General features: G+C 45.6%; 1 protein-coding gene across 10 annotated transcripts in view; it reads right to left on the reverse strand.

The window, feature by feature from the left end:
* Positions 1 to 4,211: 4,211 nt before the first annotated feature.
* PPARG (peroxisome proliferator activated receptor gamma) overlaps positions 4,212 to 26,761 on the reverse strand; it is a 122,102-nt gene continuing 99,552 nt past the window's right edge. For all 10 annotated transcript variants that reach the window (XM_065935438.1, XM_065935433.1, XM_065935437.1 and 7 more), the window contains 2 exons: positions 21,727 to 22,177; positions 4,212 to 4,664 (listed from right to left, as the gene is read on the reverse strand). In XM_065935438.1, coding sequence (XP_065791510.1) covers positions 4,417 to 4,664; positions 21,727 to 22,177 — 699 coding nt within the window. In that variant the 3' untranslated portion in view covers positions 4,212 to 4,416. The remainder of the gene's footprint in view (positions 4,665 to 21,726; positions 22,178 to 26,761) is intronic.

Below are 26,761 nucleotides of genomic sequence, written 5' to 3' on the forward strand. Positions count from 1 at the left end.
AGAGATTGGCCAAAACCCATGTGGCTCTAGAGCTAGTAAGCAGTGGAGTTAGGGTTTTAATCCAAGCCAGCCTAACACTAAAGTCCACACAAGGGGGAGTTCCCTAGTGGCCTAGCGGTTAGGATCTGGTGCTTTTGCTGCAGAGGCCTGGATTCAATCTCTGCTCAAGAACCACCCTGCATGCTGCGAGGCGCAGCCAAAACACAAAACATCAAAAAAAGAAAAACAAAAATAGAGGGTATCGTCTCCCCTAAGAGCTGTGCTTTCCATGTGCCCGACACAGTCCTAAGTGACTTACACTTGCACGGTACTGAACGATCACCTCTCGATCGGCACGACAAGCCCTGGCAGGACTTGGCTGCCTCCCTGTCCTTTGCCCACCACTGCAGATACTCACACTAGCTTCATGTCTGTCCTTCTGAGCTTCTCTGGTTAAACTATGGAATTCAACTCCTTCGAGTAAATTAATCCTAGCCTCCTAGGGCCCTGGGCATGTTTCTTAATTTCTTTGACCCTCAGGGTTTTCATCTGTCAGCTGAGTTGGTTGGTCCCTTCATCTCTAATTTTCCAGAATTCCTGGACAAATGCAGAGCCCGTGTGGATATGGGTGTAGGATGTGCACGTGGGGTAGAAACGACCCTCATCGAGGCGCAGGAACTTCGCGGTGAGGCGGGTGTGAGGGTGGGCTCCTGGGAACAGTGACGGGGAGGGTGGCAGGGTTGGACGGTTGTAACCGGACCCCAGAGAATGCGGTGAGTCGGGACCTCCAGGTGTGTGACCCCAGGGGCAGAGCTGGGTCTATGAGGTGGAAAATCCCTGGGGCCGGGTGGGGGGGCGGTCTGGAAGGGAGAGAGCTTCCTGCCCCTTCAGGTAGCTGTTCAGGGCTGGACCGCCACTGGAAGCATGTAGACAGGATCTGACTTCTGGAGAGATTTTTTTCCCCAAATGCAAATTTGGTCACGTCCGTCTACTGCCTGACCACATCCCCCGGATCCCTACTGCCGACAGAGGCTATCCCAGCCTGACACCAACTCGGCCACTCTCATCTCACGCCCGACGCTAGGGCGGGGGTCCCTGACGTCTCATTTTCTGAACACATTCCGTCCTGTCGCACTTCCGTGCTCCTTGGAGGGTCGCTGTGGACCCCCTCGCCCACCTCTAGGCAGCTCATCGCTTGGGCTGAGTTGCGATGATGCATCTGACCTCATCGCCATACTGTGGTCCCCTCCAGGGCGGGGCCCCGTCACAGGCATCTCCACGTGGACGGTGGGGGGGCGGGGGGTACCATGTACAAGCACAGAGTGAAGGGCGGGTTGTATAGAGACTAACAGTGAGAATCATGAGAACGGTGGGAACCAGGGCCTGGGGGCCAAGGACCAGGATGGGCTGGGGGAAGAGGGGGGCCGGCCCACCTGAAGACAGGCATCTCAGGCCCTTTGTCTTACAAGCCCCAGCTGTTCCAGCAAGTCGGTAGGAAGAGGAAGGAGAAAGCAACGGCGTGATCCTCCTGAAGAGGAACTCTGGTTCCTTCTCTTAGGACTCGGAGCTGAAGTTCGCTTTCTTGAGGCGGCTCCACCCCCACCCTAGGTCCCCACGTGGTGGGTGTGATACTGCCTGTGGTTCTAGAGGGCTGAGCTCAGAAGCGGTCTCTCCTCAAGACTCAGGGATCCTACATGTCTAGGGGCTCACTTCTGTAACCTGACTCTTTCTGAAGCAGTCAGTACCTGGCGGTGGGGGGTGGGGGGGGGGGCGCGACTCGCATCCCCCGTCACCCTGCCCTGCTTTTATCAGCGCCACACCGCAGGGCATATCCAGCAAGTCCGGGCCTGCCCACAAGAAGGATTCGCCTGGTAGCCTCGAGGGAGCCACGGAAAACGCGCTGGAATCCAGGAGCAACTCAGAAAACCTACGCAGCAGCCTGCTCCCCCAGCCCTGCTGTGCTCAGCAGAGCTGATCCAGCTGAAAACCCCGTTTCTGCACCCCCCTGCCCCATGCTTCCCAGCTTGAGTTCTTACCGAAGACCCCCGTCCTCTTGCTCCTCACCCGCGCCTTAAAAAAAAAAGAAGCCCTCGGATCACCCCCGTTTCTGATCGTGTCTAGAGAAGCAGGGTGTGTGCAGCCATGGTTTCTGCCCTGGGTGCCCTACGGCTCCAGCGCTCCACGGCACAGATGGCAGGGGGTGGGGAGAGCGGGGAGATGGGAGGATGGGGCAGGGCCCTCGTGGGAGCCTCGAACGCTTTTTTTTCTTGTTCTTTTGGCTCTTGACCACAGTTAACTTTTCTTCCTATTTTTGTTAACACAAATCCCTAAGTGTGTTTGCGTCCGGAGAAAGTGCTATGAATAACTGATGATACATTTGTTGATGATGAACTTGTGAATCATCCTGGGGGGAAAAGGAGTCCAGAGAGCAGAGCGGGAGCTCTGGAGCCTGCCTATGACGTGTCGTAAAATATTTAGCGAATGATGGTCCAAACCACAAGGAAAAAGTCAGAGAGATGGGAATTTGAAAGCTGCCAGGATTTAAAAGCTGTTTAATGCTAACCATCAGTGCCAAAGAGCCGAGAGCGGCTCCCTTCCTCCCTGCACTGGCCCCAAGGATGCGGAGAGGGTTTTGGACCAGCAGTGGCAGCGCTGAAAGGCTCTTTGTTCAAGCCCTCCTGTAAACAAGGGATCTCCTCGGAGGTGGAATCCTCACCTTGTCCACTGCCCACACACTCTCTTTTTCTCCACGAGGAACAGTAGGGAAGCCACTGGCTGCTTGGCATCAAAGAAGGAAAAAATAACCCCCCATGATGGATCGAATTTGTCACTTTCCCATGTTCTGATGTCACTTACACAATGAGCTTGGTCCAGGGCCCCTGGATGATGTGGTCGTGTCTTTGGTTCTACAGGTTTGAGCTCTGAAGCTATCTCTCCTAAAGGGTTAGGGACCTCGCATGTTTAGGACTGGGGTCAGGACTCACCTCCCTAACCTGACTCTTTGGAGGTCTGTTTATTTTGGGGTAAAGGATGAAAAGATTTGAACTGAAAGCTTCAAGTGTAAAGTTACATTCTCCTCAGTATCAACACCAGGAGGAAACCTAAACTATGGAAGAAGTGGCAGGGGGATAATTCAGGTCAGCGGAAACAATTATCCTGGAGAAGAGAGACCTCAGCAGAGAAGCGTGCTTCAAAGTCATCATGTTGTTCATGGCTAAGCAACGGTAATGAACTTGGTGGCTTCAATCAACTAACCTGTTCCCCATGCCAAGAAGGCCTCTGCTTTTAGGGAACATGCCATCTGTTTTGCTGGGGAGGCATGTATTTCCTGAACAGATAATTGGCCTTTGAGGTCACAAAGTCAGAGCTCCCTGGGCAAGGTGGTCCCAAGGAAGTCAGCAGGAAAATGTAGCAAAATTGCTCTACATTCTCGGGAACAGAACGTGGTCCTTCCCCTCATTCCTGTTTTGTTTTGGTTTTGTTTCCTTTTGTTGTTGTTATTCCTATAATTTTGCTTTCCTAGAATGTCTTCTCTTCTACTCTCTACCTATCGCCGAGTCCAACACATCTTTGGGCCCACTTGAACGAGCTTACAGTCACTCATGACTTTTCCAATCTTCATTACTTTCAACTCTTACAGTACTTGGCATCTGAACCATTCATTTGGCACACACTGTGTTGTTTAACCTGCTTTTAAGAAGGATTCATCTCTTCTCAATTCAGTGGTAAGTTCTTTTGGCAGGTACCATGTCTTATAACACTTCTGTGTTACCACAGCTTCTAGTCATTAATACCTGCCACTGGGGTATTTGCATCTTCTTGGTATCCTGTTAGAGGGCTGCTGCTGGTGAGTGAAAATCCTGGTTGGGATTAAGGAAGAAGATTGAATTCCTGGTAGGCCTAAGGATACGCCTCACATGAGTACATCCAGGTTGAGAAACACATGCTCTGAACGGTTTTTTGTCCTGGAGTTCCATTCTTAGTTGTAATTTTTCAAGCAGACAGAAGGTTCAGAAAAGTTGCAAATTGAGTAAAAAATGATTTGACTTAGAATAAAAATTGATCAGCAATTCCATCCACATTGTTTCACGTATTTAAGAAAGAAAGGAAAATGAAAAATAAAGATGGAGAAGGATGGAAGGAAGGGAAGGGAAATGAAAGGGAAAAAAATCCTGGAGAATGGGGTGGGGAACACAACAGACTCAGTCTTCAAATACGACCAGTAATTTCACGATGTGGTAATTTTTAATATTAAAAGTAAATTGTAAATGTATCTTTATAAACAATATGCATAAAATAGATCTATTATTCTAAAACCTTTTCTTTTTTCAAATGCTTTTTCACAGTAATTTTTTTAGGTGTCAGATTTTTTCCCTCAAAATAATAGTGCAATCGGGAGAAGGAAAATGCTGCTGTCAGCGAACTGGGACTTCTGTGCTAATACAAGTCCTTGTAGATCTCCTGGAGGAGCGGGTGGAGACTCATGTCCGTCTCTGTTTTCTTTATCACTTGCAACAGCTGCACGTGCTCCGTCACAATCTGTCTGAGGTCTGTCATTTTCTGGAGCAGCTTGGCAAAGAGCTGGGAGGACTCGGGGTGGTTCAGCTTGAGCTGCAGCTCCAAGGCTTGCAGCAAGTTGTCTTGTATGTCCTCAATGGGCTTCACATTCAGCAAACCTGGGCGGTCTGGGAGAGCAGAAATGGAAGACAGAACAGGAGGTTGAGTTACAAAATTCTCTGGTCCCACAGCTGGGGCATATTCAGCCAATGACTCACATTTTGTTGGTTTTCCTTTGGTTCTAAAATAGCGTGTTGGAGAGAAGGTAAGCAGATAGCAGGCAAGAACTGCATACAAGGAAAAATGGAATGAAAGCCAAGACTATCAGAGCTCTTTTCCAGGGCCATTCTCTGCCAGGCCAAGACTAAAGCTGTGTGACCAGCTGACAGAACATGGTGGCAAACCAATCATCTCCCCAGACTGGGGACTTTCTGCTGGCATCTTTCTACTCATTCAGAAATCTCATTTTCAATTTCTCTTTCTTCCTGATGAGTCTATGTTTTATCACCTCTACTTACTTTCTTATCACAAGTTTAACACACTTTGAAAACAAACTTTTGTCTTCTTTTTGCTTAATACAGCACATACATTTTCAAAGAGACAGTATTTTCAAATACTGTTACGCTTTGGAAGGACAGACCAAATTTTAACATAGGCTTCTTCTGACTAGAGAGGTTGCAGGTAATTTTCATTTTCTTCTTTATGTTTTCTTATTTGAACTTTTAAAGGGTGAGTTTAAGTTACTTTTAAGTTCTTAATGTTTTTGCTTCATGTAGGTCTTTTTAGATTTATCCTTGGACACTTTCTACTATTCTTTGCTTTCTTGAATTCTATACTTCTTTTTCGTCACATTTTCTAATGTATCCCTGCTGATATTTAGAAAAAAAATGGTTGATTTTGTCATACTGAATCTATTCCAGTTTCACTCTTGTGGATTCAATTGTTTTTATCATGGATTTTTAGAAAACTTTGGACAATTACATCTGCAAATAATCCTAGTTCAAATTTATCTCTTCTTTTCCAGTGTTTGTAGTTGTCATTTCTTTTCTTGCCATACTGCACTGGATACTACCTCTAAAATGGTATGAAATAGTAGTCGTGTTGGGAGGCATTCTTATTTTATTCCTAACATTGAGGGAAATGCTTCTAATGGTTTATCACAAGTATAATGTTTACTAGATTATGGCAGGTAGGTTTTTCTCCTGGCTCCCCCAGAGTTTTAAAGTGTTTTAATCAGGAATTTTGTTGCATTTCATCAAATGTTTTTAAGTTTTTCTACCTACAGTGATGAGCATATGGCTTTCTGTTAATCTAGTGTAGTGAGTTACATTCATAGATTTTCTTCTACTCTTACATTCATTTGCTAATATTTTATATTAGGGCTTTGAAATTTGTGAGCTTGGTCCAGAGCCTTCTTTTCTGTGTGCCATCCCTTGCCTATTGGTAATAAATGTTAACTAGCCTTACAGACTGAGTTGAGACATTTTCCTTCCATTTCTATGTAGTGATTATCTATTCCTTGATGGTTTCTTGGAATTCATCTGCAGAACCATCTGAGGATGGTGGTAAATCTGTGACTATCTTTAACTTCCCTCCTATAGCTTTTACTTTAGTCAGGCTTTCTACAACTTATAAAGGAAAATTTTAGTAATTTACATCAGAATAAAGTTGTACATAATGCTCTCTTAGAATCTGAATCTCTTTTATTTATGTCTCCTTTAATTGAATGGTTTTTGTGTATTCTCTCCTTTAAAATTTTTATTCGCCAAAGGCTCATCTATTTTTCTACTTTTTAAAAAAGCACAACTTTTGGTTTTACTGATCAACTCTGTTTTTTAAAATTGCCTTTTGTTTTCAATTTAGCTAGTTCATTCTTTTAACTTTCTTAGGTTTATTTTTTCCTTTTTTTTCTCATTTCTTGGGTTGAATGGTTAATTCATTTAGTTTCAGTATTTCTTGTTTTCTGATAGATGAGTTTAAAGCTCTAAAATTTCCTCTGAATGAAACTTTGTTTCACCCCATAGGCTTTGGTAAATCATCCTCTCACAGTTCTTTTCTAAATAGTCTGTTTTACTATTTTGATTTCACTTTTAATCTAAGAGTTATTTAGAGACGGGCTTCCCTGGTGGCTCAGCTGGTGAATAATCTGCCTGCAATGTGGAAGACCTGGGTTCAATCCCTGGGTTGGGAAGATCCCCTGGAAGAGGGAATGGCTACCCACTCCAGGATTCTGGCCCGGAGAATTCCACGGACTGTATAGTCCATGGGGTTGCAAAGAGTTGGACATGACTGAGCGACTTTCACTTCACTTAGAGACATGTTTTTAGATTTCCAAGTGGAAAGCCTGAGTGTCTGTTTCTTTTTTTCCCTAATTTCTGAGTTTGTTGCACTGTGGTGAGAATAAAAGATTCTCTCACTGAGGCTCAGCAGAGGGGTGCAGAGAGTATGTATAGCATCTAAGATACTCACCTGATATTTTATATTGATTCAAATTTTAGCTCCTGAAGGCCATTCACCTTTTCCTTTTTAGCTCTTCTCCCCTTCCCTGTCATCTAAAGCGCTGTATGTGAGCTTTTACTTCCCTTTATGCCCCTCCTCATCTTGCCTCCATTTATCACTGCTCCTTTGCTTCAGCCACAGTAAGCTCTTTCTTCACCAAGTCCTTCAAGCATGCTATGTTCCGTCATAACTCTGTGCTCAGGCAGTTCTGCTCCTCCTGCTGAGAGCACTCTCACATTCCCTCTGATCACCCTGCTGACTTAAACTCACTCTTCAAAACCTTGTCTGTGTCCTTATGTCCTCAAGCCTTCCTGGAGGTCATCCCTTCTTCTCCCCTGTTCTTCCAACCCCCTTTCTCTGGACCGTGGGAGCGCCTACAAACACCTCAACTGCTACTCTACTAGGAGATTACATTTACTGAGTGGCTATCGGTTCCCAAAAACTGTACAAAGGGCTTTGTATACAACACACCATTTAATTTCCACATAACTCCATGAGGTCAATGCTTTAAGGAGGGGGAAATGGAGATTTAATTAGAGAAGGGAGAGAAATCCTGTCCAAGAACTGCCACTTGCTAGTAAACAGCAGAGCTGAAATCTGAATCTGATTCCAAGCACTGTACTCTGAACTTTTAGCACGTTGTATTATAGGTACAGATTTCTTTGTTTATCTCCCCTACTTGGCCATGAGCGATCAGAGGGCAGAGACTATGTCTTGATCATCTCTGAGGTTCCACTGGAAACACAGGAAGCACTCAGCTGACGGAGTTAATGAGTGAGAAGGCTGCTCTGGCTAAGAGTCCTGGACTGGAAGCTACAATTCTTCTGGTTGGTGAGCAAGCCTAAAGGAAGGATCAATACACAAGGAAGGAGCCTCTCAGAAACACGGTTTTCCTGTATCGAATAAACTCGAGTAACCTTTATCCATTGAGGTGAGACACAGGAAAGAAACGTGAGAATGGTCTCGGGTGGGATTTTCAGAACTCTAAACGTGCTCTTAAGTTTTTTTTTTTTTAATTACAGGCAGAAAGTTACCTGTAGTTTGTTTTTTTTCCCCTTTAACTTCTCTAACATATCCCAGTGACTGGAGTAACTTTTTTTCTGTTTAATTTCAGCACTTAATTTTGGAGCCATCAGCAAGAATCTCTGATTCTGAGAATGAAACAGATGATTCAGTCCTGGCCTAGAGACTCATGCCCCTGGAGGAGTCATCCTTTCTCGCAGTTACTATGCAATAACGAAACCCCCTGACACTTCAAGGAAGAGCAGATCCTGGATCGGTGCCTTTGGTTCAAAGGCTGCCAATCCTCCCCCTGAACAGATGTGCCAGATTTCCAAGGCCTGGGCAGCGCTCGCTGTGGAAGTGTCGGTGCGGCTCCTCCGTGGGCTGGGACCCCACACCCTCAATGCAGGACCCTCTGCTCACAGGCACCCTGACTCCCTAGTCCCTCTCCCCTTCCTCCAGAGCAGCATCCGCGGGGTCAAAGCTTCTGCAGGGGAGATGATGTTAATCTACTAGGTTTCATTTATCATGACAGTTCAAATAAGCTAAAGCCTCAAATGCAGCTGAGGGGGCTTGCTGGAAACACTTGGCCGCCGCGCAGTGCAGTGGAACTGTTGTCTCTAGGAGGGGAGAAGGATCTGGTTTGGATTTTCAAGCCTCTCCCTGGCAAGTTTTTTTTTTTTATGATGTGACGGACAAACTTTGGCTGAAATTTTGTGGCCACTGATTTATGTTTTCTCTAGTGGCAAGTTAGATCATTTACTGATGTGTCTCACTATCGCCCTTACTGGGCCTCAGTCAGGGCAAAGACAGAGTGCAGGAGAGTGGGAAAAGTGGGTGTGCTCTGCTCCTAGCAGCTCTCCCTAACCGGCTCTGTGACCCTGGGCGGGCTGATGAAGTTCACTGCGCCTCGCTTTTCTCCTCTGTAAACGAAAAGGAGTGGACTAGAGAGGGGATCTCTAAGACCGTAGTTCAAAAGTTCTAAGCTTTCTTCTTGTTTGTAATTCCCTTTACAAGATTCAGATAACGAAACTGGGGGAACAAACTCAAAATTCAAGTAGAAAAGCACATTAACAGGCTCACACATTAAACTTAGAGCACTTGGCTCCTTTGAAAAGCTAGAAAAGCTTCCTGTGGTCTTCAGGACTCCCTAGGGTCAAGAGCAAAAGGGCTGTGTCAGGCGTGACCTCACCCCTATTCTCCAGTCGGCTCCAAGGCCTTCTCTGCTCCCCTCGCTGACTTTCCGCTTCCAGGTTCCTCCCACTCACGCTTGAACCCCTGTTGAGCTAAGCTGGGCAACACAAAAGTGCCCCAGAAACCTGTCTGCAAACCCAGCTCTTCTGGACCCCTTTCCCTTCCCTCTCCCTTCCCCGCAGCTCAGGGCCTGCTAAAGTGTCATTCTTAGAAACCTTCTGAGGTCTTCTCCCTTCACTTTGCTAAAGGTTAGAGTTGGGGTCTGGAAGAGGATCAAGGTCAAGGGACCCCCTCTTCGCTCGCCCTAGATTGCCTAGAAAGCCCTTTTGGCAAAGTGTGTGCTGACTCAGACTCCAGGACCCAACCTTCAAGGAAGCTGGAGTCAATTACTGGTTCCTTACTCCCCAGGCTGCAAAGAATTGGGAAAGAAAGCTTTCCGGTCCCCATCACACAGCGCTGGAATTGATTACAGAGCACTGTTGATTGCGGGCAAATCTACAAAGCTCCCATCTTATCCAGATCTGGTTATGTTAAGAGCTTATCTGAAGCAGATTCAAATTCTCTGCCCACCTGGGCCAGGCATCTCCCTACCCCACATTTTCCCACAAGACGTCTTAGTTAGGGGACCAGACGGCCCTGGCGGTGTCTCCTGAAGAGGGTGCAGAAAAACTGAAGTGCATGGCCTTGTTTCTTTTCTAATTGCTGCTGTGATGACATTCCCAGTTCTTTCACATTGGCTTTCTGATGGAGACAAATCGGAAAAGGACTGCATCCAGTACATTCAGGAAAAAGAAGTCCTGACAGCTGGGGAGTGGTAAATTGATCTCAAGGCAATGAAAGAACAGCTTGGGTGAGACGGAAGGGAGGTGGGGCTCCTTAGGGAGCTCACACTTGGCATTTTACTTCCTCTTCCTCTTCAATTTCCTTTTTCCACTGCTCCCTAAGTACACAGGTATGTTAAAAAAGAGCAGTGGACGCTATATTTAAAATGGATAACCAACAAGTACCTACTGTGTATACAGCACCTCTGCTCAATGTCCTGTGGCAGCCTGGATGGGAGGGGAGCTTTGGGGGAGAACGGATACATGGACACGTATGGCTGAGTCCCTTTGGTGTCCACCTGAAACTATCACAACACTGTTCGCAGGCTATACCCCATACAAAATAAAACTTTTTTTTTTTTTTTTTAAACAGCAGTGGATTTGGAAACTGAAGACTTGATCCCGTCTGTCCTCCCCTTGGCTCCATGTGACTGTGGACAAATCATCTTATCTTTCTGGGTTTGCCTTAATCTCTAAGACAACAGTGGTGTTTCTTCCCTTAAGGTCATGGTGAGAAGGAGTCAGGTAAAGGAGCCTTATAACACAGTACTGGTCTCTGTGTTTGTTCAGGCAGAGGCAGTTCCCATAGGGATAGCGTTTGGAGTGGGGTGGGGTGGCCTCTATGCAGCTGGGAAATGGGGTGGTTTCTGAGCTGTCACTGGTAGAGGAGAAATTCAGGAGCATGAGATAAAGGCTCCTGATACAGACACACGTTGGGAGTCTGGGGCAAGCTCTCCTTCTTGTCGTTGAATGCATGTGACCAAGACTGCTTAAGAACAGTTATGAAACAAGGAAACCCCGGTGCCCACATTCACTTCTTCCTTAGAGATGGTCTGGGGGTTTTGTGGTCCTTCCCTGATCTAACCATCGGAAGCATGGGAACCAACAGGCAAACCTCTGCATTCATCCAGGTCTGTCTCTGGCAAACTCTGGCATGGGGTGTAGCAACTCCCTCCCACCATCCCACCTTTAAGAGAGAGAGAGAAAAAAAGAAACCTAACAGAATTTTCACATGTGTTCTTTTCGTATTTAAATTTGAACTGGGGCTTGATTGAGTGCAGTGATTCTTGACTTTGCCTCTACACTGAAATTATCTGGGGAAATTAAAAACACACAAACACGCATACCTGGCTCCCCTCTTCAGAGACTCTGACCTGGCCTGGGGTGTGACTGTCGCTCCTAAAAACTTCCAGGTGACGAGAAGCCAAGAGCAAACACCACTGATTCCAGAAGCATCTGGAATCTCAACCTCCAAGCGTACTTGCCGGGTAACCCTGGGCACGTTCCTAAACCTCTCTGTACCTCGGTTTCCTCATTTAGAAGACGGGAGACCTGACAGTAATCAGCGCACGGTGTGGACGAGAGGATAGAATGAGTCCCGCTATGAAAAGTGCCTGGAGCAGCATTTGATGCACGGAAAGTCAGAGATTTTCAGTTGCTCTGTGTAACGGTACCATCCAACACGCCTCTTTTCCTCTTCCCTTCCTGCTCCTCTCATTTCTCTGCTGCCCCCGGGTCTTTTCTGCATCTCTCCTATTCTTCCTCCCTTAACTGCCCCCTTCCTCACCCTGCCTTCCAGATGCTTTTCTTTTTCCACTCCTGGGACTGCCCCTTGCTGGGGATGCAGTGGCAGGAAACCTAGCAAGGCCAGCCTACGATGATGAGAAGTGTGAGCAGCAGATGAGGTGGGGAGAAATGTGTCGGCCACTGCTATCGGGGAAGGGGAACAACAGGGCCGACACAGGTGGCAAGCGTGTCAGCCGTGGAGGCACAGGTTGCTGGTAGACGCTTTCCTTCTGAAGGGGTTCACAGTCTAACACATCCTTGTTAGACAACGGTTCAGGAAACGCTTTCTCTGTATCCAAGTGGCAACCACCAAGGATGCAGCAATGACACGTGTGACTTGGCCAGGATGGAGGATGGGAGGACCACCACCATGAAACCACGCCCAGGTCTACTGTCTCTCATCTGCTGTTTAAGCATCAGTTGCACACCAACTCCCCTCATCTCAAGACACTCGACTGCTGCCTCCAAAAGCCACCTCCCCGACTACAGCCCAGGACACAAAGGCGTCTGGCAACAAGGGGGGCGGGGCTTTCCCCTCTGCTGTGTTCACAGCTCTTGCATCTCTTGAGGGCACCTGCAGTGAAGGGAGTGTGGCTCCTGTTTTATTTCCAATGGAAATGGGACTGGAGACATCAATCCTGCCCTTGGAAAGTCCGGTCTTTTTCTAACTCCTTTCACAGGGTGTTCGGGTCCCCTTGTTCTGGACATTCAAGGTCACTCAAGTGAAACTCAGCCTTGGGGTTTGCTCCCCTTCTCTGGGTCTGGACCAGGGAAGCTACTGACTCCCTTCAAGCCCAGGGATGCAGGTCAATGTCTGCCCCTTCTGCGTCCCACCCCAGCTCCAACCAGGAAGTGGGGGCAGAGGAACAAGGCTGGAGTGGAAAGATGGAGAATGGTTTCTTCTCCTTCAAGCCTGACACACTCATGCTCCAAATCCAGTGACTCTTCCTTGCTTCCTCAACCTCTAGAAGTGCTAAAACAAACCAAAGGGAGTCAACAAAATAGAAGGTGGCCGAGAATTAGCTCTCTGTACCTCTCCCCTCTCTCCCCCACATTGTCCTGGCCAACATCTTTGAGAAGAACCTGTGATCTCAAAACAGGTGTGACCTCCAACTGCTAAGTATGACCTGTCAACACATAATGTCCCCCCAGACTTTACAGTATTCCACACCCCCCTTCCCCGTCTCCCTACACACACATGCTCCTGCTTGGTCCATACCTCCTTCAGGGGCCAGCAGCACCCAGAGTTCTCCCCTCACCCATTCTCCCCAGTATCTTTCTCCCTTGGGGTTTTGTTCTCAATCCATAGCTAATCCCCTTAAAGTAATAGCTGATAAAGAGATTAGCTGATATCTCCCTAGGAGTATTTATACGGTACTAAGGGATTTTAAGAAAGACTATTAGTGAAATTTCAAGCAATCTGACTGGTGGGATCGCATGGACCTACTTTAAATTATATCACACAGGGGAAGAGGGAAAAGGAGCATTCACATGTGCCAACCATGTCCCAGGCATCATGCCAGAGGCTCCACATAATGTTGTTTACTTAGGGAACTGATAAGGAATTTGAGGCTCCAGCAGGTAAATGTGTACGATCACACATTTGGTAAGTGGTAGAGTGAGGGGGTCTGGGGAGTCCACAGCCTCCCACCACCCCTCCCGCCTCTCCTGGTCCACAGATGGGGGGTGGCGGGGGGGGCAGGGGGGACCCCGGGCAGGCGCTCTCCCCTCGCCACCTGTGCTGGCCTCTGGAGCCGGTCCTGGTTTCACTCTTCCTCACTGGAAGAGGATCTGTCTGAGTGTCGTGGTGAGCTTGTGCCAGTCTGGAAGGCTGCCTGGGGTCACCCAGAGTTTAACCACACATTGTGAGAACCCCAAATGATAAAGTGCTCCCCACAATGGCCCGCTGACTGGCTGACTGAGCCTCTTCCAAGATGTCGGTGCGGGGACAGGAATGACTCAGCAGTTTGGCTTTCAAGCCATGTCTGTCTCTGAGGTTAGGTGCCACGACGAATGATCCCAGCCTATGGGACCTGGGGTTGGGAGGGGATTTATTTCTGAAGCAGTCACAGATAAAGATGCTTCAGTGTTCTACTACAAATGACAAAAGCCTCTGTGTGTGTGTGTGAGTGTGTATGTGTGTGTGTGTGTGTGTGTGTGTGTGATGTGTGTGTGAGTGTGTGTGTGTGTGTGAGCATGTGTGTGTGTGGTTTAAGTTCCTCAGATGATTATAGTGTGTTCTTCTTCCTGCCCACACCAACCCCGAAGTCTCTGGTTTTTAGAATTTGGGTGCCAGTTGAGAACTTACATAAATATACCTCCCTCTGCCGAAACCAAGCCCTCTATGGGACATTTCTAGATAACCCACACTGAGTCATCATTCAAAGGCATCTCAGCCACCTGACAGGATCTGCCTGCTGGTCACGGCAGCAGTGGGGAGACCCAAACACCAGGAGAAGGGAGCCGGGTCCCGCCGTGTGGACACAGTACAGGTGCCCAGTCGATATTTCCCAATTAATAAATGAAAGCAATTGCTCTCTCACACAACCATGGCCCAGGCGGGGAACATGAATCGTGTAATCAACACTCTTCCACTGTCAAACTCAAAGTTCGGTCACATGAGAAATCAGATGTCTGTGTTTTTTCTCAATATTACAAAGAACAGTTAGAGAAAAACAACTTTTACCCTTAGGTACCAGCCTAAGTCTGGTGTGGATAAAGTAGATGAATATTTAACTGTCACAGCAGAATGGAAGAAATCTGCTCTACCGTTCTTCACAGTATTTGTAATATCTCAGTTTTAGACTATTTTTGGTTTTGTCTCCTCCCAGTTAACCAGTAGGGATGATGCCAGCAGACAGAGAAGACATGGGACCATTCGGTTGTGGAGAATCAGGGTCCCCCCCACCCCCCGAGCTGGGGTTTCCTCAAGAACAGCACAGGCTCACTCAGGCACCTGCCCTCTTGCCCTATATTCCAGAGGAGAGGGGGGCTGTCCATTCTAACTGGCAGAAACAACGGTTCTGCAGTTAAAATGAAAGGATTATACACGAGCTGTCAACATCCACCAGATTCTGGAGGGCAGTTAGGGATGCGGAGGAGAGCTGACACTCCCCAGCCCAGAGGCCCTCCCGCCCTGGACCTGTGGGTCCGCCGTCCTCCAGAGGGGTGCTTGCCACACAAGGAGTGGGCAGAGTGAACATGTGGATGGTCAGGAAGACGTCAGGTTACTGGAGGGTATTTTAGCAGTTTTACATTTCTCTCACAGACTTCCCCGCAACCACTCCTCTCTGTCAGAACCTGCTGCCAGATGCTATCTGACCATGCTGGGACGTGTTTACTTGAGTACTTCAAGTTTACGGTCAGTTTTTGCAGGGAGCTCTGTGAATGGGGGGCTGTGCTACCTGAAGAAACGGAAGAGCCAGCACCAATCTCGGGGTTAACATGGGGGTCCACGCCTTCCCAGAGCAGTTCTCAAACCTGGGGTGTAATTTTGTGAGGCAGCTGGGGACAAATGGTGTCTCGAGAAGGGCTCTGGATAGTAGGAAGTTATGTTTGAACTGTACCTGGAAATTCTTGATTGAAATACTTGAAGGTAATAGGGAAATGGTAATTTTGGATAACTGCCAAAGAACTCTAAGACCAAGGTAAGTAACTGGGATGGTTCCACATCTCAACACACACCAAGGCAGCGGCAGTTAAGGGCATCTGTTTGAAGGTCAGGTTGGGTCTGACCTTGGCCTCACTGATTAGGAGCTCAGTGACCTTGGGACAAATTGCTTAATCTAAAGCAATTCTAACCTTCTGTTTTCTCCGTCTGTAAAAATGGGGATAAGTGAGAGACTTTCTAGAATTGTAGGGAAAATTAAAGATTCAGGATGTAGGTAAACTGCTTACTATCTATTCTGGTTCACAGTGAAGTAGTGAATAAATGGCAGATCTTTTTATTAGTAATATTAGATCACTGTTCACTCAATAAGCATTTATTAAGTACTTATTCTGGGCTGGGTTCTGTGCTCTGACTCTAATTCCAACAAACTAAAACATATACATTGCATCTATGGGATGTCCCTGGAGGTCCAGTGGTTAAGACTCTGCCCTTTCAATGTAGGGGGTCATGACTTCAATCCCTGGTTGGGGAACTAAGATCCTGCATGCTCCGAGGTGCAGCCATAAACAAATAATTATTTTAAAAAGTATATTTCTGTACACATGTAAGTCATGACCAAGGATATAAACAGAGCTCTAGTGTACTGACCTGAGCGGTCTAGGTGTTTTCCATTGTCACAGAATATCGACTCTTCCTTCACCTGCAGATGTATAGTTATGAACAATCCCCCCAGTAGCCTATGCGCTCTGCCCATTCTACAAGAGAAAAGCACACAGTCGCTCCAAGAGCAGCTGTCCAAAACTGCTTCACGGAGAAAGAACATGACCGGAATGGCTGGAAACAGGAGGAGCTGCTATATAGGAGGTTTGCAGAACCCAGCCAGACCCAAGAGGGTAAATGAGGAGGCCGGGTGACTTGCCATCTGTGGCTCCTGCACCAATATTTACAGCTTCTCTGTCATTAGGATGGTGATGACAATCTGCCTCGAGAAATATATTGTAAAATCCAGTGAATTTCCTCCCCCATATCATGGAAGTTTGGGGAGAACTGTGATGGATTCCAAACTGTTTTGAATTAACAGAAAGAGCTTTTTCCTATTGCCGAGTTCCAGCTGGAACCCTCCTATGCTTTTTCTCCACCAAATAGCAAACGCCCGAGGGGGGCAAAGTGTCCAGTGGAGTGTCCTGGGGCTTGTCAGCTTTACTGAGCTTTCCACTTGGCCTTGGCTGCTGGTAGGTTTTGGGGAGTTTGCTGGTGTGGCTGGCATGATGCTGTGGCGCCAGCTGCAAGCATGCCCTTGCTGGAGGCAGTTTTATTACTCTTGACGCCACCCATCCAGGCAGGGAGACGAGAGGGAGCAAGGGCTTCTTGCTCCTTCTCTTCCCTTATCATGACTCCTGAGGAAGCCTTGCTTCTGGACTCTGGGGCCAGGGCTCCTGAACAGTGATGGGCACACAGGCTGGGGCCACTGACCCAATGAGGGAGTTGACCACATCTGCCAGTCAAGTGGCAGAAGGGACCCGGGGAGGTGACAGTCAGGATACCTGGGTTTCCCTTCTAGATTCACTGCTCATGAGTTGTCAGATCTTAGACACAACCCTTTCATCTCTGACTCTCTTTTCTGTCTATGGAATAAGAATAAAGATACAGGAGAACTGTCGGGACCTAGTGGGAGAAAGTACGGGACAAAATGCTGTCCTTTGGTTTGGGGAATGTGGTTCTTTTTAGTCTCCTTCTTCTTGCTTGAAGCTCAAAGGAGAAGGAGGGAGAGAGGAGGAAATTCTGAGAAGAACTAGGTCATCTCTCTCAGCGTGCTTGGTCTGAGAACTGAATACATAGTAGAGATGCTGAACAGCAGGCCAATCTAAGGACCAAATCTAACGGCATCAGCAGTTTCTAGGGTTGAAGCCGAGTGACCGTGATCTTTACTACTGCAGCTCCAGTTTCCCCAGTGAACACTCAGTTGGGTCAAAATCAGGTACTTTCATCCAAAAACCCCTTTGGGTCCTCTGGGGAATCCCCCACCCTTAACCTCCCCTATTCCTCACCACCCCACCCTTACATAATGCCCATCTCCCCTTCAGTCTAGGGTCATAACTCTGACTGGAACGAAGCTCTTCTGTGAGTGACACTTAAGGCCGGCTTAGGAGGAGGTCACCAGGTTCCCTGCCCACAGTGCTCCTCTGTCAAGTCCCTGAAGCTCTCTGCAGACTTCAGAGCAAACCGAAGACGAGAAAACAACCCCTCTTGTTAAGAACAGGTAGCATCAGAAATTTGTCAATGCCTCTGCTTACATGAACATTTTCCTTTGGAAAACCCAGGATGGGAATTGAGAAATTATATGTTGTACGAGAAATTACATGGGGTACCCAAACAAACCACTGTCTGGGATGGTGGTTCCACCATCTACAGATGACCAGGAAGCTCATCTCACTGGGATCCAGTCTTTGGATCCAGAATGACCAGAGCAGCTCCTTCTCTGGCCTCTACCCAACCAGCTTCCCTGACTAAAGGAGGGAATCAAGCTCTTGGGTGTTGAGCAAACATGGGGTCCAGTTTATCCATTCTTACCTAGTGCCCAGAGGCTGGCTTCATCGACAAAGTCAAACTCTGCTCAGCGAAGAGAAGGATTTCCCTTTTGCGATATGGGAACTCGCCAGTGGGTCAATGGTAAGTTTTTCTTTTTTTTAAAGGAAGTCTCAAATGATCCACAGGGTTTTCTTCTCGTCTTAACTACAGATATATGATTTCAAGATTCTATGACTGGCAGCTACTTTCAGATTTCTTCTCCTTGTTGTGAGGATCCAATGAACTCTGGAAACTGGCTACTGTGAAGACAGTCTGGGGAACGCTCAAAGGAACTCGTTTATAGAGCGCCGACATTTAAGTGATACCATTTTTAATTTTCATAACTGAAAGTCAAAGACTGCAGTATCTATTAAATCAAATCAAGTTATTCTCAGAGGTATTTTTGACCAATTCATACACATTTTAAAGGCCTAACTGAATAAATGGTTTTTAAAATAATCTAGTCTGTGTGTCGTGGGTAGTATATGGCATTTTTCTAGATGAAATCATACTGTCATCTCACATGCCCATAAAACAACATTGCTCAGGTTCAAAAAGCCATGAATTACCGTAATTATTTCTTGCCTAAACCTTTCCTGGATAGAAACCAAGCATGTTGGAATGGCTTATTTCAAATGCCTCCCTTAATATCTGTGGTAGGAATGAATATAAACTGGTACAAACTTTGTGGAAAAACAATTTGGCAATAATGAAACAAAAGATTTAAAAATGCTCATGGCCATCTACTCAGCAATTCTACTTCTGGTAACTTATAGAGTGAGAAAATAATCTGAAATGTTAACAGAAATTTACACATAAGAAGAATCAATGCAGTAGAATTTAGAACATGTTTTCCATAATTTTCTATAACATGAATCAGTCATAATTTGCTCTTATAAAGCAACCTATACATAAGTAGGGAGATAATTTAGCATGCAATGGTCTATTATAAAAAGAAATATGTTATAGTCATTAAAAATGATAGCATATATTAGAGAAATGCAAATCAAAACTACAATGAGGTACTACCTCACAGTAGTCAGAATGGCCATCGTTAAAAATCCACAAGTAACAAATACTGAAGAGGGTGCAGAGAAAAGGGAACCCTCCTACACTGCTGGTGAGAATGTAAGTTGGTGCAGCCACTATGGAAAACAGTATGGGTTCCTCAAAAAACTAAAAATAGAGTTGCCACATGATTCAGCAATCCCACTACTGGGCATATATCCAGATAAGACTCTAATTCAAAAAGATACACGCAGCCCTATGCTCACAGCGGCACTATTCACAATAGCCAAGATACGGAAACAACCGAAACGGCCAATCGACAGATGAACAGATAGAGAGGCTGTGGTTCATATTTACCATGGAATTACTGGTCACAAAAAAGAGTGAGCCAAGGCCATTTGCGGCAACGCGGCTACAGCTAGAGGTTATCACACTAAGTGAAGTGAATCAGAAGGACGAATACCGAGCGATGTCACTTACACGTGAAATCTAAAACATGACACGAGTGGAACTATCTGTGAAACAGGGAGAGACTCACGGACAGAGATAATAGACTTCAGGTTGCCAAGAAAGACAGGAGATGGGGAGGGATGGAGGGGGAGGCTGCAGCTGGCAGACGTAAGCTATTACCCAAAGAACGGACAGACAGCAGGTCCTACTCTATAGCACAGGGAGCCATGTTCGATATCCTGTGGCAAATCATGATGCAAAAGAATAAAAAAGGAATAAACATATACACATGCACGTAGCTGAATCATTTTGCTTTACAGCAGAAATGAACACAACGTTGTAAGTCAACTATACTTCAATTAAAACAAATTTTAAACGGCCGCATACATATATGCCAGCACAGACACAGAAACGTTTTGGTAGGAGAATCAGACCTTTGTTAATCCTATTTTATTTTGAGGATACGGAGCTTTACTTTTCACTTAACACCTTTCTATACTCTTTGAATTAAAAAATGACCATATATTATTCTTATTTTTAAAACTGAGAAAAGTATTAAGAGTGTTAATGACATGAGAAATGATTTCGTGAAAAAAGGAATATAAACCTGGTATGTGCTCAGTTGTTATCATATCTGATTCTTTGTGACCCGATGGACTGTGGCCCTTCAGGCTCCTCTGTCCATGGGATTCTCCAGGCAAGAATCCTGGAGTGGGTTGCCATTTCCTACCCCAGCAGATCTTCCCCACCCCGGGATTGAACCTGCACCTCCTGCATTGCAGGCAGATTGTTTACCATTGAGCTACTGGGGAAGCCCATAAACATGGTATATATGGTATAATTAGGAAAAATCTTAGAAATAGATCACATGTTAATAATTATATTTCTATATTTCAATAAAAATAAAATGGGCCTTAAAATATTAGCTAAACAATACCAACTTGTTTTCTAACCTGGTTGTTCAGAATTGAATCTTTTTCTTCCAGTGGACCTAACATAAACTGGAATCTCATTCTTTGTTGAATTAATCACAGATTCCAGAGATTCAAGGGTCAACTGAAGAAGTAGGTATCAAAACACACTGGATAGCACAGTTTTGCTATTATTAAACGTAACACGACAAAGGGCTTGTGGCATCAGAGTTAATCTGCACTGTGTTGTTATCTATTTGCACCCTGGTCATGTAAAGTGGGCTACCAGTGCAGACCGTGGAGTCAGCCAGATGACCTTGGTGCATCATCCTGGCTCCACCTTTGCCGTCTGGGAGATTCTGGCCAAGTGACTGAACCTTTTAGTGCTTTGGTTTCCTCACTTGCAAAACAGTACTTACCTCATTGGGGTTGTGAGAATTAAAAGAATGTGTGTGAAGTGGTGAGAACACTTCCTGAACACAGTAAGTACTCAATAAGTGTTTGCTACTTACTACTCTCGTTGCTAATTCACCGTGCATCTGATTTCAGAAACACTCTGCTCTCGAGTACCCAGACAAGCAAAGACTACCGAGTGGACCTTGCTCTCTGCGGTGTGCTGTCTAGCCACACACAACTTACATCTCCAGGACCACCATCTCCCTACACATCAGTTTTCACCCACAGGGGGTATTCTGGAGAGCACCCACAAAAAACTTCACCCGAAGTCCACCTCAGTAAAGAAAAGTGGTTGTCGAGAGACAATTTTTATAGAGAGATGACACTAAAACTTTCTCCTACTCAAGTTGGAAACCCATGAGGTGCCAACGAACGTAGCATTTAGTGTAAAACCTGGCTTTCGGAGTTGGTTAATTAGATCATGCCCTTGCAAGGCCAAAAGTACAATGAATGCCTAAACAATTCAATTTTCTGGGTGTTCTCTGGTTGGGACTGCATTCCTGGTCACAGCCGACTGCCTCACCAAGGCACGTCAGGGGAGTCGTCAGAGGACTCCAGACGGGAGAGGGGGCAGAGGTCAGCAGGTGTGTGCTCTCTGATCCCTGAGCTGCGGAAGCGATTCAAGGTAACACCTTGCTGATGGTGGGGCTGGACCACAGTCTGACCACACACATACACACACACAGTGGCGCCTTCTCTATGCAAGTGAGCATCGTCTCACAAAGTTACACATGTCATTACTTAAATGAAGAATAGACTGGCCTTCTGGAAAGGAACAGAAAAAGACAAGGAAAAAGAAAATAAAGAGGAAAAAAAAAAAAGGAGAAGAGGGCATTTGTCTTCCGTGTTTGGATTTGACCAGAAAAAAATATTTTTCAGAATAAGGGAAAAGCGCCTGAGCTACCCACAGCCGTCAGAGAGGAAATCAATATTCTTTCTCAGTATGCCTCCCATGGCATTATCCCAGTGGCACTTTCTGTGTGGAAAGTGCGGTAGGTGCAGAGAGAAAAGGCACAAAGCCTCACGCGAAGGCAAGTCGAGATTCATTCAGCCATCCCACCCCCACCCCACCCTCCTTCACAGAAAACCTCAGGCAGCAGCTTACCTCCACTGAGAATAATGACAGCTATAAATATTGCTAAGTCGCTGTCATCTAATTCCAGTGCGTTGAACTTCACAGCAAACTCGAACTTGGGCTCCATAAAGTCACCAAAGGGCTTTCGCAGGCTCTTTAGAAACTCCCTTGTCATGAATCCTTGGCCCTCGGATATGAGGACCCCATCCTTATTCATCAAGGAGGCCAGCATCGTGTAAATGATCTCATGCACGCCGTATTTTAGGAGAGTTACTTGGTCGTTCAAGTCAAGGTTCACAAAGCCGGGGATGTTCTTGGCGTACTCTGTGATCTCCTGCACGGCTTCCACGGAGCGAAACTGGCACCCCTGGAAGATGCGGATGGCCACCTCTTTGCTGGGCTCCTGCAGGGGACTGATGTGCTTGAACTTGATTTTATCTTCTCCCATCATTAAGGAGTTCATGTCATAGATAACAAACGGCTGCAAAGAAAAATGGGAGAAAGTGGCTGAGTTGGACATTTCTCATTCACGGTCAACACCATCCCAGCTTCTTCACAGACACTTGCTTTGCTAATGAAAATCTTTCAAGTTCAAAACACTGAACAGTGAGAAAATACTCATGTCTCGATTAATTCTCCAAGTTGTCTTCTGGAACCAAACATATTTCACCAACATTGGTGATATGATACCACAACCAGTGACTCGCTAATAGCTCCAATTCCTGTTGCTCGGAGGGTCTTTGTTGTTGATATAAAAAATGATGCAAAAATCTACTGTTTTATTCTGGCTTTCAATGGGATATATTTTTAACCTTTTTTCAATAAAAAAATTATTTCAGCAACTCAGGGTTGAATAGACCCACTTGGACATAAAGTAATCTTGCAGTTTTAGATTAAATCCTCTCAGAGCTTAAATAAAACATAATGTACATGTAAACTATACTTAACTTTAGAAAAATCAGTCTGAAAGCAGACTAAAAACACTGAGTCAAGAAAATGTCTGTTTCTTTCTTTCCTCTTTTTTTTTTTTTTTTTAATGCTCTGGAAGCAATCTGTTTCAGAAAGAGCAGCTGCATAAGGCCTGTGGGCAAACACTACAAAAGTGGCAAAATAAAAAAGGGCTGGAACATATTTTTCAAAGTTTCTGTCCTTAAGGGTCAAGAATCAATAAAACTCGGTTATCAGTTATTCAGGTTTGCAATAGGCTGCTTTCAAAAGCCCGTTGGGTTTGTCCATGAAATAATCTTTCTCTTTCATTTCCTTGTATAGATTTAACCAGAGGTTTGTGGTCCTTGTGAAATTCTAAAGGCTACTCTGAATAAGTGATCACAATTATATACATACACACACGTATATACCTACTGAACTCTGTAAGGAACAACTCCTCAATTCTAGTCATGTGTTTTACTCAGAAGCAAGGAATAAGACTTGAGGGTATCTGGCTTCCAGCTTTGGTTCTGTGGTTAACTCTGTGACTTTAGAAAAGCCATTTATCTTTCCTAGCCCTCGAATTTCTCATCTGAAGTGGACTGCATAGATTTCGCTTCTCTTGAGGATATGCCAGTTTCATTTCTTGGAAGTGGTGTCTGTGATGTGTGCATGTGTGTGTGTGTGTGTGTATCTGTGTGAGTGTGCATGTACACATACATGTCCACGAGTATGAAGTCTCTGATGTGCTAAAAAAAAAGCTTCTTTTGAGAAGCTTTATTGAGAGATACTGAGAATTCTCTCCTCTTTGGCAAAAGGAAGCAGATACAATGAGAGCCAGCAGTAGCCAGCTTCAAGACCCACTGGTTCAGACAGTCTAACTATCAATCTCTACAGCAGTCTAGGATTGCTATCAAATTTTGGGGGGGGGGGCATGCCACATGTCTTGCAGGATTTTAGTCCCCTGACCAGCGACTGAACCGGGGCCCAAGCCGTGAAAGCACTAACCACTGGCCCACCAGGGAGTTCCCGTCACCAAACTATTGCGTCTGCTCTGCACTGAAGGACATGACACCAGTTCTAAGGGGTTTTAGATGTTGAGCAGATTCCCAAACTTGCCTCTTATTTCAACAACATTCACTGGAGTTATTCCAGAAATTGTTACTTTTTTTAAACCCCAAAAATTCACTTCAGTTGTATTGTTTAGCAAATACAAAACCGCAAAGTAGGACAGATGAGAGGAACCCAAGAGAAAGCTCGCCAGTGACTCTTAAGTCTTCAAGCAAGCCAGGAACGAATAGTGCACACTGCTTGAAGGCATTCTGCTTTTTTCTCTACTTCAGACCGATACTATCAACGGGAGGAAAGACGAAGCAAAAAAAAGGACAGAGGAGATGGACAGTCTCTTCAGTTAACATGTGGTGAATTTTTCCAGAACGCCAGATTCTGATGCTGACAAACACTTGCTTTTACAGAACCTAGGAGAAGGTGGTGTCTGATCTCAAAGCGTTTTGTGGCCCATTATAATTTATGCTACCAAGAGCCTAACTTTCGTTACTGCCATGAGACATCTGAGGGTACCTGAAGAGTCCACCCGCACCTGTACAAACACAAACAATAAGGATGTAAAGTCATCACCTCTTCACATTATGGAGAGACAGTACCTCCATCTGCCCAGCTTTTGGATGACCTCAGTCCCTCAGCTTCTTGGCAGAGAATGGATGCATGACATTCTCCCACCTCCATGTAAGCAATTTCTCTGGAACTATGCCCTGATAAATCATCCTGTGACTCTTCCCCCTCGACTTCCCCTGTCCCCTCATATAAAGCCCCAGGTTCCTGTTTTTGAAACTCTGTCACAGTTGCACAGAAGGCACAAAATCCTGCTAATTTTCTCTCCCAATTTAACAACAATGTGACTTGGTAACCCCTTGGCAACCGACGTTGGTCAGGATTTCCTGGCAGTAAACACTCAAGGACAGAGAAAGGAATCAGCAGCCCCCACCGTCATGCCAAACCATTCCAGTTTTTTTCTTTCTTTAAAAAAAAGATCCCTTCAGCATTTTCAAAACGTCGAGTTGGCAGAGGATTCTGGGTATGCACATGCAAATGAATCCCAGGTGGGTTTCTTTGTTTTTCCTCGTCATAGCTGATGCTGCTGGGTTTTTTTTTTTTTTTTTTTTTTTTCACTTTTGAAGTCTGCATAGATCCTTTCAGATCCTGTGTGGATCTATCAAGCTGCAGGGGTGATCCAGATGTCATCTGCCCGGAGATCTGCCTTTCTTTGCCACCCGTTCACCAACTGTTAGACTGCAAACAGTTAACCCGCACATTTTAAAAAATTAATGAATTAATCTATTTGGCTGCACTGGGTCTTAGTTGCGGCATGCAGGATCTTGCTCCCTGACCAGGGATTGAACCCAGGCCCCCTGCATTGGGAGTGCACAGTGTTAGCCACTGGACCACCAGTGAGGTCCCAAGCCACACACTTTACACTGGGATTCCTCATACAGAAACAGCAGAAGATGTGCCTGCCTGGCTTACAGGTGGCTGAACTCTGAAAACCACGAGGGGAATTCGGCCTGTGGAGTTTATCTTGAATCAATGACTTAATGTTATACTTCTGGTAAAACGGTCCACACAAAATGTACCTCAGTTGCACGTTTCTGTCTTTTCTACAAAGCCTTACATGCTCTATTAGCTTGCACGGTATCATCGCATGATCTGCCACTGACAGAGGAACCATATCCTCTTCAGATTTGGTTCTAATGGTTTTACACTTCTAATTTGGGGCTAACAATGTATTTATCTTCAGACACTATATCAAATGGCTAGATAAGCATCTCTCCTTAACAGGAAAGAATGCTTAACTACATCTAGGACGTTATCAGGGTGAGATCCAGGTTTTGTGGGGCCTGAAATGTACATGACTGTTGAGTACATTTACAACTGTTGGGTTCAGTGACACAAATTATAAGAACAAATAGCTCAGGCCCTTCCCTGAGCACTGGAAGGGGCTCTATGCAAGGGAAGAGGCCCTGAGGCTTCATTAGCTTCATGGCGAATCAGCCTCTGGCTGTTATATATGCTTGCACTTCCACAGACCACAGAAAGGTCAGGACGGAATGAAGAAAACCGCACTTGAACACAATGTTTCTCCAGGGGAACAAAGTGATTTTAGTAAGAGGAAGCTAGTTTTCCTTGGAGAGATATATCAAATGTCATCTATGTTGATATATTTTGATTTTCAAAAATGGCTCCACATATCAAAACTGGGATGGGGTTAAGGGTACTGTTTTTATAGATAATTAAAATTAGTTCTAGAACTATCTCATACCTATGTATAACACAAAGACCACTGGAAAAGCTGACTTATTAATGAAGACATATTAGAGTAATAAAAGTTTACTTTTTTGAATGGACAGATAGAATAATACTGTTTCTTAGCAGTCCAACGTCAGCACTTTAATATATGAGTTGTTTCAGTGACTATACATGGATCCTTTAAATTTACAACTCCTTTTGAATAATAAAATGGTAACCTAGGGAAGACAAGTGAAAAAATCAACTGAGAAAGCAGGGATTATTCTGGTGATGGGTTTCCCAGGTGGCTCAGTGGTAAAGAATCCATCTGCCAATGCAGAAGATGCAGGTTCGATCCCTGGGTCGGGAAGATCCCCTGGAGAAGGAAATAGCAACCCATTTCTGTATCCTTGCCTGGGAAATGCCAAGGACAGAGGAGCCTGGCAGGCTACAGTCTATGCGGTGGCAAAGAGCTGGACACGACTTAGCGACTAAACAACAGCAAAAATTCTGATGATATCTCCAAGCTGGGAAACTGAAATTAGTGAAGCAGACAACTCTACACTCTCACGATCACTTGGTAACCGCATCAGAGTTAAAACTAGCCTGGAAAAATGGTGATCTTAGTTTAGATCCTGGTGGCCTTAGGTTTCCTGACAGATTAGAGCAAAGCCTCAAGGAAGAAAAGTGAATTCTTAAGGCTTTGTCTTCTTCATCGTCTCCTTCCTTTTTATACTTTTGACCTTCACCCGCTGAGGCACACATGGTTCCTCTCCTCAACTACTAGCTCCAGTGGGTGAATGTTAATCCAGCTTGCATTGGTTGGGGTTCCTCA

The sequence above is a fragment of the Muntiacus reevesi genome, chromosome 4 (assembly GCF_963930625.1).
Source record: "Muntiacus reevesi chromosome 4, mMunRee1.1, whole genome shotgun sequence".
In the NCBI taxonomy this organism is placed as follows: domain Eukaryota; kingdom Metazoa; phylum Chordata; class Mammalia; order Artiodactyla; family Cervidae; genus Muntiacus; species Muntiacus reevesi.